General features: G+C 48.3%; 1 protein-coding gene across 3 annotated transcripts; it reads right to left on the bottom strand.

Moving 5' to 3' along the window:
* Positions 1-1,292: 1,292 nt before the first annotated feature.
* On the bottom strand, positions 1,293-16,402 carry KRT77 (keratin 77). 3 transcript variants are annotated; one of them, XM_016142583.2, is made up of 10 exons: positions 13,543-13,816; positions 13,178-13,440; positions 8,346-8,560; positions 7,153-7,213; positions 6,537-6,632; positions 5,406-5,570; positions 3,890-4,015; positions 3,549-3,769; positions 3,053-3,087; positions 1,293-2,601 (listed from the first exon to the last, which is right to left on the bottom strand). In XM_016142583.2, exons 1-10 carry the CDS (start codon positions 13,814-13,816, stop codon positions 2,291-2,293), a joined length of 1,767 nt encoding a protein of 588 aa, XP_015998069.2. In that variant the 3' UTR covers positions 1,293-2,290. The 3 variants fall into 3 exon arrangements, with proteins under 3 accessions (XP_015998069.2, XP_036093363.1, XP_015998068.2); XM_036237470.1 differs by lacking the exons at positions 13,178-13,440; positions 13,543-13,816 and adding an exon at positions 16,379-16,402; XM_016142582.2 differs by having other exon boundaries at positions 13,178-13,816.
* Between the last annotated feature and the right edge of the window lie 1,599 nt (positions 16,403-18,001).

Here is an 18,001-nt window from a genome sequence, read left to right as displayed (position 1 = left end):
CCGGGCTACCATCCTGAGCACCTAGTTAGTAATGCCCTCAGAGTGTCTTAACTACAGAAGAGCCAAAGCAGTCTCTGTACTCTCTTCCTGATCCCCATGCCTGTTCCCAGCAGCCACCACACCCCTTTGGCTCATGTGTTGTCACTGTCAGCCGAACACTTTGAATCATGTTTACACCTACTGCTGTTTATCCCTGTCTTCCCATCATTGTCCTCGTGCTCTTGGTCTTTGATTTCAAGTGTAGAAATTGCATCGGTCTGCTCCCTCTGTCCTTCCCTTCAGGCACCCCCTCTGCCCACCTTTCCCTTTCCTGCCCCACACACAGCCCCCCAACATAGGCCTGCCACCAAGACAGGTGAGGGGCCGGGAAACTTCTCAGAGAGAATGGAAGGGTGTGCCTGAGAACACAATGTCTTATCAATCTGAGTTGCAGTCATGTCTGAGTGAATCTCATATCCAAGTTCCATCTGTACTCCTTCGGGGAATGAGAAAGTAGGTCATATCTTTTATGTGACTTCTTTGCATGGACTCAGAAATATCACATAGGATGAGATGATAGCTTAACTTGTTCTATTCTTAAATTTCTGCAGCTACGCTTCCCTCAGGGGCATTGATGAAAGATGCCCATGCTCATGACCCCACTGGCTTAATGGACTCAGCCTTTCATCTCCCCAGCTGTTTCTCCTGTGTAGCTGTCTCCTCTGACTCTTTTGAGTCTCTGAACAGAATGTTTGGAGGGCCCTTCTCTGACTCCCTGCCCACACCTGCCGCAACTCTGTTCTCCAGCCCTGCTCCACTTTCCAGCTCTCCAAGAACCTGTTGGGACTTCCCTTCCCAGCATTGTCACCTGCTGAAGGTCTCTTTGCTCCTGTTGTGTTGGGTCTGCCTGTGTCCACAAGATAAGCCCTGTTCCTATCCTCAGGTTAGGAGACCCATAGGGGCACATACTCTGATTTCTCCTCCCTCTGAATTTTCCCCTCCCCTATATCATCTGAGTTGTCAGTGTCCTTCAGATTTAGACATGTATTCATTTACCATCACATTCCCAGTGCTTAGGGCTCCGGCTACCACACAGTAGGAGCTAAAAAAATGCCTGTCAAACAAATGCACAACTGACTTTCGAATGATCAGTCACTTTAGGGATCGGTAAGATTATGTCTGCGAGGTTTTTCAAGATTATGTATTACTCATACAATAAAAAAATACTTCCAAAATATGAATAATTTCAGAGGCCTGCAGAAACTAAGGGAGAAATAACTCATCTCCTGACCAAACACCAGTTTGAGATCACATAAAAGTTTATTGTAGAAACACCAGAAATGACAAGGTACCACCTTCTACCAGGAAAAGATGATGTTACAGAACTCCCCAAGGGACCTACGCTGAGCTCTTCAGATGTCCCAAGAGACTCATGGATTGAGAGTTTGTGTTAGGACTCAGCAAGCAAATGAAGGTGACTCCAGATCTTAGAAGTAAAGACACCTTCCTCTCTCAAGGCCCATCATCAGTTGGCCAATAGTTTCCTCTTCCTGTCCCCTCCAGCACATCTCAAGCATCTTATATAAAGCTCTCTGGAGGGGCAAGACAGGACAGAAACCAATTGCTTATCTGTTGAATCCTCCATTCACTGCTCATTACAGTCCTCTCTGTGGATAAGGACTTGTGCCCTCTGAAATACTCCCACCTGGAGCTGCTAACCCAGAGGATAATGCTTTTTGAGATGGAAATTCAGAATCAGGTCCAGACATGACTTACAGGTGTCTGATGTTAGCAGCCAATCCATACTCTCTATCATCAACACCATAGTGTGAGGCTACAGACCAAAAGGCAGGAATTGGTCTCTGGCACCGAGGAGCTCTTTACCAAGCTACCTTGCCTTGTCATCAGCCAGTCAGCTAAAAGCCTCATTTTGTGGGTTGTTGCAGTATGGATTCTCATTCCTGGGGCAACTCAGGTAGAGGAAAGGGAGTCTGGGACTGAGAAACCTGGTGTGCTTGACACTGACTCTTCATTGTCTGCCTTGAGATGCTCTCTACTCCATGACTAAACTGGGCTCTGGGTGTCCCCAGGGACAGAAGCGGGGCCAGCTGGGGGTTGTCAAAGTTGAGAATGTGACTGGCTGTGTTCCGACTGCCAGCTGGTGCCCTCCATAAATTGATTTGCTGTTTAGGGTTACCCATCAGCTGCCCATCTAGAGTGAAATTTATTGGCAAAACTGCTGAGACCCGTCAGGAAAAGATAAGTGAGAGGGGTCAGAAGGATGTGGAGGAGGGGACAGGAGCAACCGCCTCTATTCCACGATTCGCTTGTGGGAGGTGTTGGTGGAGGTTTGGATAATCTGCAGGCGAGAGCCACCGCCGCCGCCGCTTCTGCCTCCGTACTTCCTGCTGCCTTTACTGCTCCCTCCGTAGTTCCCGCTGTCGCCGCTCCCATAACCACCTCCACTGCCCCCTCGGGAGCCCCCTCCATAGCCCCCACCACCCCCAAGGGAGCTGCCACCGCCATAGCCCCAGCTGCTGCCGCCGCTGCCGCCGTAACCTCCAGAGTCTCCACCACCGCTGCCTCGCGCTCCGCTGATGGTCAGCTGGCTGCTCTGCACAGCTGTGGAGGAGAGGGCAGCACAGTCGATGGTCAAAAACTGGACAGGGGACCCGCCTGCACCCACCCTGGGGGCAGCTGCCTACGTCTTTTATCACGGGCAGCATCTGACTTGCAAAAAGATATATTGGATGGAAGTATTCCTATTTCCAAAATATTCTTCATGCTACTAAGAGATGTCCGCACTCATTTTCATTATTGAGGTACCTTAGAGAGCTCTAAGCCATGCTGATCATTAGGGATTGTAAAAATTAAGGTAAAGAAGAGCTAAAATCATAGTTCAGTTCAACGAATTTCCCCCCTAGGCTTTGCAGTTGTGTTTGCTCACTTGGTTCTCATTGTGTAGGACTGGAAACTAAAGTGCCCACTGCCGGTTCCCTGCTGGCAACTCTGCTGAGCCTTCCCTCCACTCAGCACCAACCGACCGGCCCCAGCCCGGGCCTCTGCTACTTACAGATGCTCACGTGGCTCTGCAGCTCTCCTGACATCCTGTAAAACCAAAGCACACACATCAGCCAAACCTGCAGAGCCAGAAAGAAAGCAGGCAGCAGCTGGTGACATCGGGGGCAGAGATGTTCCAGGGGAAGCGAGAGCTGTCCTCACGCCTTGTTGTACGTGGGAAAGGTGAGTGCATAGTCAGGGAGGTCGGGGGGCCGGTAGGGCCAGAGGGGATTTTACGCATTTTCTTGAAGCCTGTTAGCATTGGGGTGGTGGGGGTCACCACCTGGTTGCAATGGCTTGGGTTGGAATATAGGGACATTCTGCTTAGAGGCAGGAGAATGATGACAATGACCCTGCCAAATCGCACATCCTCCACTTCTGACTTGAATGTTTCTGCTTACCCTGGTCTTCCAATCTTCCCCCCAAAAAGCTATTCTCTCCAAATAGTCAGTCAGTCCCACGGCTCCAGGGGCACACAACCTGCACTTCAGCCCCAAAACACTGCCCACCTGCTCTCCTCGCCCTCCAGCAGCCTGCGGTAGGTGGCGATCTCCACGTCCAGGGACAGCTTGGCTCCCAACAGTGCCTGGTAGTCACGCAGCAGCCGGGCCAGGTGCTCCCTGGACTGCTGCAGGGCCTTCTCCAAGTCCTGCAGCTTCTGCCCTGCGTCCTGGAGGGCCTGCTGTCCTCTCTCCTCTGCATCCGAAATGACTGTGTGTATCTGGTCAATCTGCTCGGGAGATGGTCATGAAGAAGAAGAATGTGGGAGGCTGAGTTTTAGGAGCTCCATTAGGCAGGGCGTCATGGGAGGCAATGTGTCTGGCCAACCCACCCTGAGCACCCATCTCACCTGCTTCTTGATATTGCCGATCTCTCCCTGAAGCCTCTGGATGGTGCGACTCAGCTCTGCAATCTCCATCTTGTTACTCTTCAGGTCGTCTCCATGTCTTCCCGCCGTCATCTGGAGCTCCTGGTACTGAGGGTCAAAGGCAGCATCATAGTCAGCCTGCTGCTCACCATGAGCTCCGCCAGGAGAGAGTGGGTCTGCCTTCCCAGACACTGCCCAAGACCACTCTCCCCTGGGAAACTGCCCACAGTAAGCCCCACCCACAGAGCTATATCCCACACACACACTCACATCTGTACCAAACCTCCCTCATCTGAGCTGTGACCACATGCACACGCAAACACCTATATCAAACCTCCCTCATTACCACCAGTCTCTGTGCCAGCCCTACATCTTTTTCCCATATCTAAGTCTGCACACTGGTCCTTACCCACTCTGGGCCCCTCCTCGACACATACTTTTTCCACCCCACCATATTCCTTCCTACCATTTTCCAGAATGTTTTCCCTAGAAGTCAAGCCTTCATTTCCTCAGGGGTAATTGGCACTCCTGTCATTTATTTGAATCTCTTTCTCTCTCTCCTTTTCTCCATCTACATGTCCCCAGCCATAGGAACTCTATCCACAGGCCATGACTCAAGGAAACAATAGGGAGGGTTGGCTAAGGGACTCTCTGCATTCTGTTGGCCATCTGCCTCCCCAGTCTGATGTTGACAAACATGCCATTCAGAACATCTGCCTGCAGGACAGTGGGATGGAGGCCAGCCGGGAACTGGAGTTGGCCACAGGTAATCCATCCACAAAGCAGATCTCGAGTGCCAGGTGTTCAGAATTTAGTGACTGGCTCTGACCCATAACCACAAAGTCTTCACCCTCCAACAATGCCCAAGTCATCGTATGTTAAAGAGGTAACCCAATGCCTTAATTTCAAAGACGTTTATCTGATAAATGAGGGTATAGATTCCACGCCATTATTAAAAAAATGATGTAGAACATTTAATGTCACAAAAAGGTATTCAAAGTGGCAAGTAAAAGAGAAAAGTTCAAAACTATATTTTAAAAGATCTCATTCTGGAAAAATAAGAATACAAACATTATAATGGTTCAGAGTATGGGTTACCTGACAGCACACCTGAACTTAATTTAGTTCTGCCTGCGCCATTTACCAGCCACAAGACCTTGGGGAAAGTAGGCAGTCTCACACTTTAATCACAGGTAATAAGGATAATGAAATTATCCTTATTGTTGTAGGAGTAAATGAAATAATATATACAATGCAGCTAGTGTAGTACCTGGAACGTATGAGTTTTCAATAAATGTTAGCTGCAAAAAAAAAAAAAAACTGGTAGAAAATATGCTAACATTAATAGTAGTGGAGGGAGATGAATGATCTTTATATGTAATTTCTAAGTTTTCTATAATAAACATGTTTTACTTTAGAAATAAGAGAAAGACAATGCAAGTCCTGGAGCTACGTTTGGCTTGAGCATCGAGTCTGGACAGGGGACAGCGGTGCCCACCTTGCTCTGGTACAGCGCCTCGGCCTCCTCCTTGCTCTTCTGTGCGATCATCTCGTACTGGGCCTGCACGGCGTCGATGATGCTGTCCAGATCTAGAGAGCGGTTGTTGTCCATGGACACGATGACGTTGGTGTCACTGATGTGGGTCTGCATCTGGGACAGCTCCTGCGAGGCATGGACCACAAACTGACTTTTCCGACTGTCCTCCTGGGGCCTCGATTTCCCTCTTCTGCCCCTGAAGGCTCTCCAGAGAAGCCAGAAGTCTGGGTCAGGTGGGAGTCTTGGGGGAAAGTTCTTTGAATTGTTTTTGTGCACTGAGAGGCACCTTAACAAAAGGTGAAGGTACCCAGACCTAGCCTCCAGGGAGAAGAAAAAGCCTGAACTCAGAGCCCTTGTAGACACCACCTGCCCATCATGCCGCTCCTGTGCCCTGTATCTCTGCCTTACTCTGGCTTGGCCGCCATCTTGAACTGGCAGGCAGACTTGCTCCTCTAAACCACAGGAGCTCTCAGCGTAGCCACTTACACTCACTTTTGAGTCTGGGCTCTACCATTGACTAGCTGGGTAAACGAGCAAGTGATTGAATCTCTCCATGCCTCAGTTTCCTCATCTGCAGAATGGAGATACCCAGGACTAAGTAAAGCTCCTAGTACAGCATCTTGCCTGGAGCAGTGCCCCCAGTGTAGACATGGGTGACCACAGGACCAGGGACAGTAAGAGCATTATCCCTCACCACTGCAGTCTTCATTTTCATCCCCTCTAAGATCCACACTCTCCTCTCCTTCAGAGTTCCCTAATAGGCCCATCAACTTACCAGCGCTGATGAAGATTTCTAGTTCATTTTGTCCCTGTATGTCCCAGGAGTTAACCTCACTTCCCAGACAGAAATGGGGACAGCTTTGCCTTCTCCTACTTTGGGACTCTCCCTGCCTCTCATCTCCAGATCCCCCTCCCAGGAATCCTGAGCACTGGGGCTTGAGAGGATGGTTGACTGCAGGCCCAGAGTTGAGGTGACTGAGGAGAGGAGTCCCTAGTGGGCAATGCTGGGTTTCAGGCCTCCCCCCTCTTACAGCCCATACTTCTTGTGAGATATGAGAAAAGGCAAGGGTTCCTCATGAGGACTGAACTCACCATCTCAAATAAGTGTTTCAGGAAATTGACCTCCCCAGACAGAACATCCACCTTGGACTGCAGGTTCACTTTGCTTATATAGGCAGCATCCACATCCTGAACAGTAAGCAAAGACAGTCTGACTTTTTTGCTAGGTGTTACCTGCCACCAGCTGACTAGGTGGACCGGGCAAGTGCAAAGGTCTCCTGGGTTTATTTCCTCACTTGCAAATTTCCTCCCCTCACTCATATAAGGGACCTGCAAACTTCAGCTTTTCTGGCCTGAAGGAAGTGTGACACCAAGCTCTTCATCTCAGTCAATCACACACAACACCCAGGTCCCTCCCTAGGTCCCAAGGTCACATATAACTAACACTCAAAAGCTGTCTGTTAATTTAATTTCACTTTCAGGATCCTGGACAGATTAAACACTCAAAGATTCCTAACGATGTATATTAGCATCACTTTCAGACTCTCCCCTTCGGTGTAAGGGTCTCAGCATTTGGGCAGCACACTCAACAAGGCGGCCCCCAAGGTCACCCTGTCTATTCCTCAGTCACACAGCATCCCACAGGAATTCCTCACCCTGCTCAGCCTCCTGGGCTCACGGTCCCCCTTGGGACACCTCCATCCCTCACCTTCTTCAGGATGACGAAGTCATTCTCGTTGTTGGTCCTCCGGTTGATTTCTTCCTCATATCTGTGGGAGGAGGTAAGAAACACAGACAGGTCGCAGGGGCTGACCTTGGCTCCTTGAGATTTTCCCTTGCAGTGAGAGGCTTAGAATTCCTTAAGTTGGTACCGTCCTGGACTCTGGCTGCTCCCTCCAGGGCCTGCTGCTCTCACTGACAAGCAGCTGGAGCCAGCTCCTGGTTCTCTCGGTCAACAAAGGGAACAACAACTCAACACGGAAAACCCAGAACCACATAGAATCACCCATTTTTATTTGTACATTTGTCAAGTTCAATCACTTTTTTAATTGAGAACTTAAAGTAAACCACTTTTGCTATATGTTTTTAAAAGAGAAAAAAAATTCACCTATGATTCTGCGCCCCCAACAATTTTACTTCTCCCTTGTCGACACACACACATGACCCTGTACCGGCCCAATGCAGTGAGCATGTCAAAGTAATGTTAAGAGAAGCACCCTGCACCCCCAGCATGGGGAGGGAGAGGCCACTCCATTGTCTGCAAGATGCAGGAGCAGCTGATCTCGTCACTCGTATCATTTTCATTAGTAATAGTTAGTGCTTACTGAGTGCTTATTATGTGCAGACACAGACTAAGAACTTATTAAGAATAATTTCATCTAACCCAATGGGTCTCCAAGTGTGATCCCCAGTCCCCCAGCATCAGCATCACTTGGAAACATTAGAAACACAAACACTCCAGCCCCATCCCAGACCTATCTGAGCAATCTGATTTTAACAAGTTGATGTACGCTGAAGTTTGAGAGCCATGGATCTATTCCTCGCAACAGTCCAACAAGGAGGATACTTACTATCCCCACTTTACTAATGTGAAAGCTAAAGGCTTAAACAGATGAATTTGTAGCCAAAAAGTAGCAAAGCCCACACCGGAACTGAGGCTTATCCGGTGCCAACATCCATGAAGCTAGCCTGCCCCTCCTCACGCAATACAATTAACGGCTGACTGGCAATACCGTCTACCAGAGCTACCGCACACAAAGTGGTGCCCCCAGCAGTTGTGCAGTTCAGAGCCTGCATGGCTGTGCCTGGTGGGCTTGCTCTCATCCCTTACACATTAAACTCAGCAGAACAATTACCCCGTGAATCAGTTCCCTGAGCCCTTTGCCCCGCCTGGAGCCTCACTTGTTCTTGTAGTCCTCCACGGCATCCTGTGCACTCAGGATCTCCACGTTCTGGCTCATCTGCTCGGCGTTGAGAAACTCCAGCTGCCTCCTCAGCTCGCCGATGTAGTTCTCCAAGACCGGCTCCAGGTCGTTGGTCCGTGTCGATGTGTTTATCTGCTGCAACAGCTCCCATTTCATTTGTAGCACCTGGTTCTGCTGCTCCAGGAATCGCACCTAAAAGCAAAAGACCTCCAAGTTAACTCCAGGCAGTGGTCCGAGAAGCACCTCCACCGGGAGGAGCATGGGCATCCTCACAGCATATCCAGGACTCAGAGAATCAGGAGGGCCCCTGTAAGGTCAGAGAGCATTCCTTTCTCCGGGCCCAGGACACACACAAGAACGCAGTGTGGTACCTGACAGTTGACAAAGAACTGTATGATCAACTGGCTTGAAATCAACATTAAGCTAATTCTGGTTTTGAAGGTAAATCCCTCCAACTGAAATTGTTTCCTTTAGCTCCCTGCATTTACATCACAGAGTTGTCACTCTTGCACTCATTTTATCCATATCAACACAAGGAAATGGTGATCAGAGCATCTGAAGCACTGATACATCCAAGGCTCATTTCTCTTTGTGGTTTAAATGCTTTATGTCGGGGTCCCCAACCCCTGTACTATGGACTGGTACTAGTCCGTGGCCTGTTAGGAACTGCTCCACACAGCAGAAGGTGAGCAGCAGGCAAGCAAGTGAAGTTTCATCTGTATTTGCGGCCACTCCCCAACACTAGCATCGCCGCCTCAGCTCCACTTCAGATCTTCAGGTATTAGATTCTCATAGGAGCACTGATCCCTGGTGCTGAAAAGGTTGGGGACCACTGATTTATGTGACTGAGGAAGGGGGAAATAAGAAGAGGAAAGGAACAATTTGGCTTAGAATAGTAAACTGATTCCTGAGCAAACTTGCCTGGGTATCCCCACCCTGCAGGCCCTACCGCCTTTGCTGTCCACCGGTATTTTTTTCAGGAATGTCACCTCATTTAAATGCTCTTATAACTCACATCGAATTTCAAAAATGAATGTCCTCATTTTTTTTCATGTTGTGTAATGCACTTCAGCACCCCAAAGTCATGACTTTGGGGTTGTCTAGTGTTCAGGAACTACCCAGGTTGCTATTTCCTTCATTATCATAGAGAATAGAAGTAGATATCCCCAAATATTCTTGCCACCTCTTCCTCAAAACTGTGGACAAAAAATCAGGTACCGGGTCCAGAGAGCTTGCTGGCTGTGCAGACCAAGTGTGTGGACCATTCTTGGCATGATAATGATCAACCCTCACCTTTCCTCTGCTGGCTGCCCATAGATGGAGCTCCCCACACCCCACCCCCCATGTCTTAAGGGAAGATCATGGATGTCTCTATGCTTTGCTAAGGTGTGTACACACACACCCTCCAGAGTCAGTCTAGGACCTGCATATGGGGCAAACCCACTGCTTCTGCTGTGGAACAGAACCCTGAAGACAGCCCCCTACAATATGGCACTACAGAGGGCACCCAGAATCCCCAGCCCTGAGACTGCCCATCTGATGCACCAGCCTTTGTTAACTCATTTTGAATCTGACCCTAGGCTGGAAAATGTGCACAGAGAACACTATTTCTTGTGGCTCATTTTGTTTGACTTATCAAAGCAAGAGATAAGGCAAACAGCTCTCACAGGTTTGTCAGCACAGTTCCTAACACCCTAGTGAGAAATTCCTGCCACCTGGCCTATTTTAACTATGGTGGCACTCCCAGGGAGTGGAGAAATCATTCACATCTCTGTGCTCTGTGTTGTGGGGACCAGAAGAAAGAATCTTCTGGTCTCACAGGGAACCCCCACATCAAACAACGAGGGGGCAGTCAGACAACTCTGGATGCTTTGGGCTTAGGCTGAGTCCCCCTCCAACTCTGTGCCCCAGTCAAAGAGGCTGGCTTCAGGGAATGCCAGGCAATTTTAATGGGATTTAACCACCAGAAAAAAATCATTGAAAACCATTGTGATTTTTCTCCAGGGCCCTTAAAACACTCCTCGGCTGTGTTTCTCATCAGCGATACTGAGGGGAAGCTCAGCTTACACAGATAAACCTTTGCATCCTGCTGAACTAAACTTCTGACTGGAACAAGCACACCCCCGTCAGCCTCTCATGCTCTGCTCCCTTTCACTCACAACATTCCAGGCACAGAGACCCCCTGGTCTCTTCCGGCAGCCCAGATCTCCCCTTTACACCTTGTAGATCTCAACCCCAGTGACATCCCCCTGATGTCTTCCCTTCATCAGCCCCTGTTCTTTCCCCCTGTGGCCTCTGTTGTAATTTGCAGTCTTTTGGTATGAGCTCCAGGAAGGCAAACTCACGTCTGCTTCATTCTCCAGCAGACACAAGGTGTTGAGACCCATGGACACACAGAGCCTAACACAGAGAAGACAGTTCATGAGTATCACGAACTAATGGAAGCCTTTCCTCTTGTCATTGGTTCTAAAAAGGACTTTTTCCTACTCTCTGAGGGTCAAGGCTGACACTTGAAGGGCAGACTCAATATTTCATTCAACAAAGATTTATCTAGTATTATGTGTCAGGCACTATTCTGGATTCTAGAGATTCATTAATAGACAAAGCAGACAAACCTCTGCTTTTCAGTTTATATTCTATTCAGAGGGATAACTGTAAAGAAATGTGTCTAACTTTTCTGTGGATGTGTGTACAGGTTATGTTTGCCACTCAGATGACTATAACAAAATGTGACACATGCAGTGTCAAATGGCTGTAGTGGCTATGGAGAAAAGTAACACAGGGATAGTAGATAGGGATTCTGGGCTGAAGGAGCCAGTTTAAATAGGGAGATCAGGTAAGCCCTCACTGAGGTAGTGACATCTGAACAAAGTCCTGAAGTAGGTGGTGGTGGGGAAGGCCAGCCCACTCTTTGAAGGGAGGAATCTCAAGCAGAAGAAATAGCAAGTGCAAAGGCCCTGAGGCAGGACCATGTTTGGGGTTCGAGAGGATGCAAGAATGCAATAGTGTGCTGGTAAGCAAGAGGAGAGCAGGTGAAGAGGCCGAGAGGGAGAGCAGGGCCACTGCAAACAGTGAGTTTATACCCTGGGGAGCTAAATTCCAGGCCTCCCTCTGTTTACTAAACCTCAAGACTTAAGAGCTGTTCCATCCAGTGGTGACAATGTTGCCTAGTTCTCACAAATGCAAGCCAGGGGTTAGCAGCAGCTGTGGGTTGGAGGGCCAGATCATACAGGGCCTTAGAGGATCTTAGCTTTTATTCTAAATGAGATAAGAAGCCAATGGAGGATTCAAATGGAGGAGTGATGTGATATTTTTTAAAGGAGGCTCTTGTGTGGTGCTAAGAATAAGCTAGATGAGGTTAAGGGTAAAAGCAAGAGGACCAGATTAGAAACTAGGGTCAGAAGTCACTGCAGTAGAAGGGCTTCTCCTTTCCAACCAGGCCAGAACCCTCCTGCCTGAGGATTCTCTCCTCATTGTCACCACAAACCATGCCCTTGGGGAAGGATGAGAAGCCACAGTTTCCTCCATCTTGGCCCCATCCCACAGTCCCATGCCACAAAAGTGAATAGATGCCCTATTAAAGACAGGAACCACAGTTAAATAAGAGTCTCAGGAGATCAGCTGCCAGCAGTCTGTAGCCATTTCACTGACCTCCGCCCCCTCCAGCCCACTCTTGTCCCTGCTCTTCCCTCAGCCTAGACTTGACCTTTCAGCGCTCTCTCCTTCACCTATCACCTCCTTGCTCCAGTCAAGCCCTCCCAGTCTCCGCCTGCGCCTGAGGTGGATGATATTCAGCTAAATTTCCCATCCAAGATGACCAGAATTAGCCAGAAGCACTTAACTCTGTTAAACTCCTTGTTGGCTATCTCTGGGCCTCAATAATTTTACCCTTCCTACCACAGCTAACACACTTGTCCTGTCCCCAGCATTTGCCCAGATATCAGAGGTCTGATACAAAGCCTGGTGCTGGACTTTGGCTATTGACTACACTGCAGTCAACCATAGGCCAGTCAAGCTCTGGCCTCAACACAGAATTCCTACGGGAACTGGGGGAAAGTCACTGAGTATCCAGGGACCTTTGTGCCAAGGGTGCTTCCTACTACACCCCCAAGGGCAAAAAACCTTCTGGGGATCCTATAGTAGCTGCCTTGCCTCCACCTCTGGACAAAAGGAAATGCTGGAGGAAAATGTTTACCATAGATCTTCCACCAGCCTCTGCTTGGTGTTTTGGGCCTGGACCAGACCTAACCTGAGGTTTAATCAGGGAACTAGGGAGAGAGGCTTCCATGGCTTCATCTGGCCCATTCTGGACTCTCACCCAGCTAAAATGAGGAACTCAATAAGAATCCTATTTAGTATGCTGTTGACTTTGGCCCCCAGAGGTATCTACCAGGGCATTCACCTAGGCTCTGCTAAAGCTCCTTGAGGGTAGGACCTGTGTCACCCCTGTGGCATAGTGTCTGGCGTATAGTAGATGCTTAGTAAATGTTTGTGGGATGCATGAATGGAAAGTGAACAATGATGAATGAGAATGAGGTTACTGCACCATGTATTTTGTCTGTTGAGTATTTTTACACCTTTTACCTGCTTTCCTGCCAAAAGGAAAGGATAGAGATAAAGTCCCTCATTAAGTCAAAATGAGGCTTAAATAGGTAAATCCTTTCTTAAGGTCCCAGGACACACGCATCTGGAAGTGACTGTCACCACCAAACTGAAACAGCACAATGTGGTTAGAGATGGCAGGACAATAAGGCCCCCTCAGTCATTTAGTCAGGGACCAGAGACTCCACCTACCCCTGAGGCACTCACCTTGTCAATGAAAGAAGCAAACTTGTTGTTGAGAACCATGATCTGCTCCCGCTCCTGGGTTTTGACCCTCTGAATTTCAGGGTCCACTTCCAGGTGAAGTGGCTGTAGGAGGCTCTGGTTAATGGTCACCTCTTGGATGCCCCCCATGGGACAAGAAGGACCAAAGCCCCCAAGCCCAAAATTGCTGCCCCCAAACCCAATACCGCCAAAACTACCTCCCCCATAACCACCACCTCCAAAACTACCAACCCCAAAGGTGCCACCTCCAAAGCTGCCACCTCGAGAGCCACCACCCCCAAAACCACCAAAGGTGCTACCTCCAAAACCACCACCTCCAGAGCCACCACTCCCCCCAAAGGTTCTGCCCCCTCCAAATCCCCCTCCTGCTCCCCCACCCTGGCGGAAACCACTGGAGCTTCTCTCCACTAGGCTAACGGAGATGCTTTTACTGCCACCCAGATTGAAGAGGCTCCGAGAGCCAAACCCCCTCACATAGCTTCCATACCCACCACCGCCACACCTCCCTCGGGCCTGACACACTGCCGGACTCCCACCACCAGAGCCTGCAGAAGAGCCAAGGCTGTAAACCCGCCTGCTCCTTGAGCTAAATGCCGACCGAGAGCTAAACTGGCGGCTCATGGTTGCTTGAGCATCCAGGCAAGCAGACACGAGAAAGGCCCCAGCTGAAAGGAGACAGAGACAGGAGCGGGAAGGAGTGATGACTCCTTTGCAAGAGATCTGGCTCAGTTACTATATATACATGCATTCACTGGGCGGGGCACCTTCTGAATCCTGGGAGGAGAGTATTTATGTTTATTTTGTCTGCCAGCAACATCTGTTTAAAACCTCATACCTGTGAGTTGCTGAAATTGCACTGTAGACAAACTTCCCCAACTTGATCATTTATCATTCATCTCTCGCCATTTAGAGATCAGAGTGCAATAATCTCTCAAGATCAAGTTGCCGGAAACTCCTCTACAAGTTTCCCCCAAATCATTTGTTAATATCTTCCTAAGAAACTCCACCACTGAGTTGTTTATTTTGAGGGTGCTCCTAGAAGATCTTGGGTAATGCTAAGGGTTGTCTAGCTGCTGCAGGGCCAAAGTGGGGACACAGGTAGAGACATCTGCTGCCACAAAAGTTTTACTCTGACCTCCCCACTCCATGCTTCTGCTTCCCACTGTTATCGTCCCCATGCGCAGCCCAAATTTTAATCACATAAAGACACAATATTGCGGTCAATGGATGCAAGTGGAAGCCAGGGGACTGTGCCCAAACCTGTCCACATTTTGCTGGGTACATCATTGCTTCTCTACACACCTCAAGCTGCTCAAACACAAAACAGCTGAGATCCTATAGCACTGATGGTCTGCAGTTGTAGATTCACCTACCATCTACCAGGACCTAACATTGTCTTCTAGACCAAAAGACAAACTATCCCAAAACCTTTCTTTTTCTCTTCATTTCCAATCTATTATAGACCAATGCTTTTGTAAAGTAGAATAAAAATGAATTACCCTTAACAGGAGATTTTTTTAAAAATAAACAAAATATAGGCCCCGATTTTTTATTTTAGATTCAACAGACATAAAATTGTTCTCTTCCTAAAAGGAAAAGAAAATTCCTTTAATTAAGTTCTTAAATGCTTGTCCTCAAATTCTGTGTTTATTTCTTCTCAAACCAGTAAAGAAGTACCCCGGACCAGCTCTGTTGTGTGGGGCCATGTTCTGGGAAACATTGTCCCAGACAGCAAGCGGGAGGCAAAACTCATTCAATAAACATCGGTGTTGACCAACAAAAATGTGCGCTTGCCCTCTGGGCTCAGATAGATGCTAGCCATCATCCAAAACTTGATGATGACGATAAGGATTAGGGGAAACTAAAATGTCCACACCCAGAAAAATGACTAAATGATGGCCTGCCCCCTGGGATACAATTATTTTAAATGATCATGGTGGAGACCATGTAGCAGCATTGGAAACACTAGTGATACAATGTTAAATGAAGGAAGCTACACAGTGGAGGCTGTGCTATGGGCTCATAAAAATTAAGACTTTGGAGATTATCGAAGGGTTTTTTCCTAATATTTTAAATGTCTTTTTCCTTTGTATTATGCAATATGTAAAGAGTTTTGCAAAAGTCAAGGCTGAAATCACAGCTGCCAACAGCTGGAGAGGTGGGGAAAGGTGGGTGGTGGGAAAGAACAGGAGAGCTGTTGGAGGGCAGCGGTGAGGAAAGAACATCCTAGGACTGGGAGGGGCTCTCTGGGCTGCCTCAAGCCTCCACACCTTCATATCTCTCAGTAACTGTTTAGTGGACCGTCTCCAGGAGTCACTGTGAGATAGAAGAGAGAGTAAGCCTGAAATTTATTGCCACAAGAGCTGGTTTCAGCTCCCAGCCCTCCGTCTCCTGGCCTGTGATCTTAGGCAAGTCACCTACTCTAGAGTCTCAGATACTTAAAAGAACCAGAGTATCTATTTCTCAAGTAGTCAATGCTTTAAGGCATGTGAAAAAGCACACAACACTATCATACACTAAATACACATAAATATAGCTACTCTCAGATCCTGGTGGATGACTAACTGTTCCACATTGCCTGGACTTTCAGTGCTCAAACCAGGATAGTCCTGGGCAAATCAGGACAGTTGCCACCCAAGTCCTGGCACCTCAGGTCTCCACAGTCCTAATCCTGACCCTAACCTGCTCAGAGAGCTTCTGGTAGGAGAAGGAAGCCCCCAGGCACAGGAGACAGAAGGAGAAAACCAGTAGAACTAGAGGAAGGCAAGGGAAGTGGAGCTAGGGATTGGGATGGGTCCCTGTGAAAGAGTTGCCTGGAGGCAAGGATTCTGAGTCCGGTAAAGGCAGAGAGAAGAGGCAGAAGGTATCTGGAGAAGGGAAGGTGTGTCCCAGGCAGGAAGCCGCAGTGGTGTGGTGAAAGATCCTTAGGTTCAGCTTTGAACACCTGGTTTTGAATCCTGGTTCTGTCCTTTCCAGCCTGGATGGGCATTTAACTCCCTGAGCCACAGATTCCTGGTCTGTAAAATAAGAATAAAATACCAGCTTCACCGGGAGACTATGATGAGTAGCTGAAATTGAATAAGGAAGAGTACGTTGGAAACTCCAAAAGAGTCAGACAAGTGGAGTTCCCTCCCCCCTAAACCCCGCAACCTTCCCTGAAGACTCCAGGCCACCAAAACTCACCTCTCTCTCACATGCTGCAAGGCTTTTTTGCTTCACTCACCTTCAGCCACTGTCATGAAGAATGCACATAATTAACCCCTTTACAAATGTCTCTACTGCCAGCTAAATAAACAGGATGTTCCCTCAGCTTATATTTACTTAATACTGAATGTGGGGAATTATTAAATTGTGATCAAAGAGGACGCCCCAGGCAGCAGAATTTAGAAAGACCTCTTTGGTCTCTAGCCATGACCAGCTGCCCTCATCCAATACAAATACTTCAGTCCATCTCCTGTCAGCTATGTAGTACCCGGGAGGGTGCTGTCACTCCCTGAAGGCTGAGGGTACAATTCCCAGAAAATACTACTAATGTATCCTTTGATGTAAGGTGGCATTTATTCTCTACTCCCTCAAAACAAGAGAAAATTAGCTTAAAGTAAGGCATGAGAGGTTTTACTTATCCTAAAGGGGATATTAAACCCCAGGTTAATATTAGATGGTAGATGAAGTTTTCAGGACAAATTGCTATCCCTAAAGGAAACCCCTCAACTGGTCGGACGGCATTAGAGCAGTGGTTTCTAAACTCACTACACATTGGAGTCTCTTGGACAGCTTCAAAACCACTGGTGCCAGGGCCCACCCTTAGAGGCTGGATTTCACTGGTCTGGGGTATAATCTGGATTTTGGAATTTTTAAAACAATGAAGGTGGTTTTAATGAGCAGACAAATTTGGACATCACTGGCCTGGAGGAAACAGAATGACAAATAAAATGGCCTCTGGAGATTCCATTCAGTCTGAGAACAAAAGATAATAATAATGGTCATAATAACAATAGCTAACTTCTTATCGACTGCTTTCAGTGGTCCATACACTGCGCTAGATCTATAACATGGATAGTCTCATTAAATCTAAAAACCAACATTTTAAGGAAGATATTATTATCCTCATCTTATAGATGGTGGAAAAGAGACTTGGAGAAATAAAGTAACTAGTTCAAGAACGCACAGATGAAAATGGAAGAATAGAGATTTGAAACCAGATACTCCCACTCTGGAACCCACATGTATTGCAAAAGAGGTGGGGTCTTTGGAGAGAAAGCTCCCCACCTGCTCTCCTTAAAAGGAAAGGGGAGTCAGTTGAGGACTCTAGCTTACCCTGCTTATCTGCCAAGAGGGTGAGGCCCCAGGCAGTTATCAGCCACCAAATCACAGTCTCAGGCAGTGGTGGGAGGCAGGGTTTGAAAGGAACAGCTGGTGTGACTGGCAGGGGCAGCCCCTGCAGGCCTGCTCCCCATCTCACTCTGCATCTCTCAGGTCTGGAGGTGGCTATCCCAGGGCAGCACAGGAGTATGGCAGGTGTGTGGAACAGAGGCAAGACCCGTTGGACAGAGAGAGGGAGGGAGGGAGAATTTCACTCACCAGTCCCCACCTGGAAAGAGGGAGAGAGCTACAGCCCCGGTACAGATAGGGGAGCCTTTAATCTCTTTGAAATGGGAGATTTTGGCCCCTTGGGCAGCAGAGGAAGGCAATGATGTGACAAGGATCAGGAAGAGCAGACTCCTGGAACCGAAGTGAAGCTCGTAGCCCTGGCTTTCCACACCTTTGACCACTATTCTCCCTGCATAAGAGTGTCATACCTGGACA

This window comes from Rousettus aegyptiacus, unplaced genomic scaffold (genome assembly GCF_014176215.1).
Source record: "Rousettus aegyptiacus isolate mRouAeg1 unplaced genomic scaffold, mRouAeg1.p scaffold_m13_p_2, whole genome shotgun sequence".
Classification (NCBI taxonomy): Eukaryota; Metazoa; Chordata; class Mammalia; order Chiroptera; family Pteropodidae; genus Rousettus; species Rousettus aegyptiacus.
The sequence above is the reverse complement of the archived record's forward strand: the minus strand, read 5'-3'. Positions and strand labels throughout refer to the sequence as shown.

Excerpts from the sequence above, each read along its gene's own strand:
- KRT77 (XM_016142582.2), bottom strand. The coding sequence starts at position 13,816 with ATGAGCCGCCAGTTTAGCTCTCGGTCGGCATTTAGCTCAAGGAGCAGG. Across the intron at positions 7,214-8,345 it reads GTGGAGGACTACAAGAACAA|ATATGAGGAAGAAATCAACC; the intron begins GTGAGGCTCCAG and ends CTCCTCCCACAG. Across the intron at positions 2,602-3,052 it reads GCAGAGCCACGTGAGCATCT|CTGTGCAGAGCAGCCAGCTG; the intron begins GTAAGTAGCAGA and ends TCTCCTCCACAG.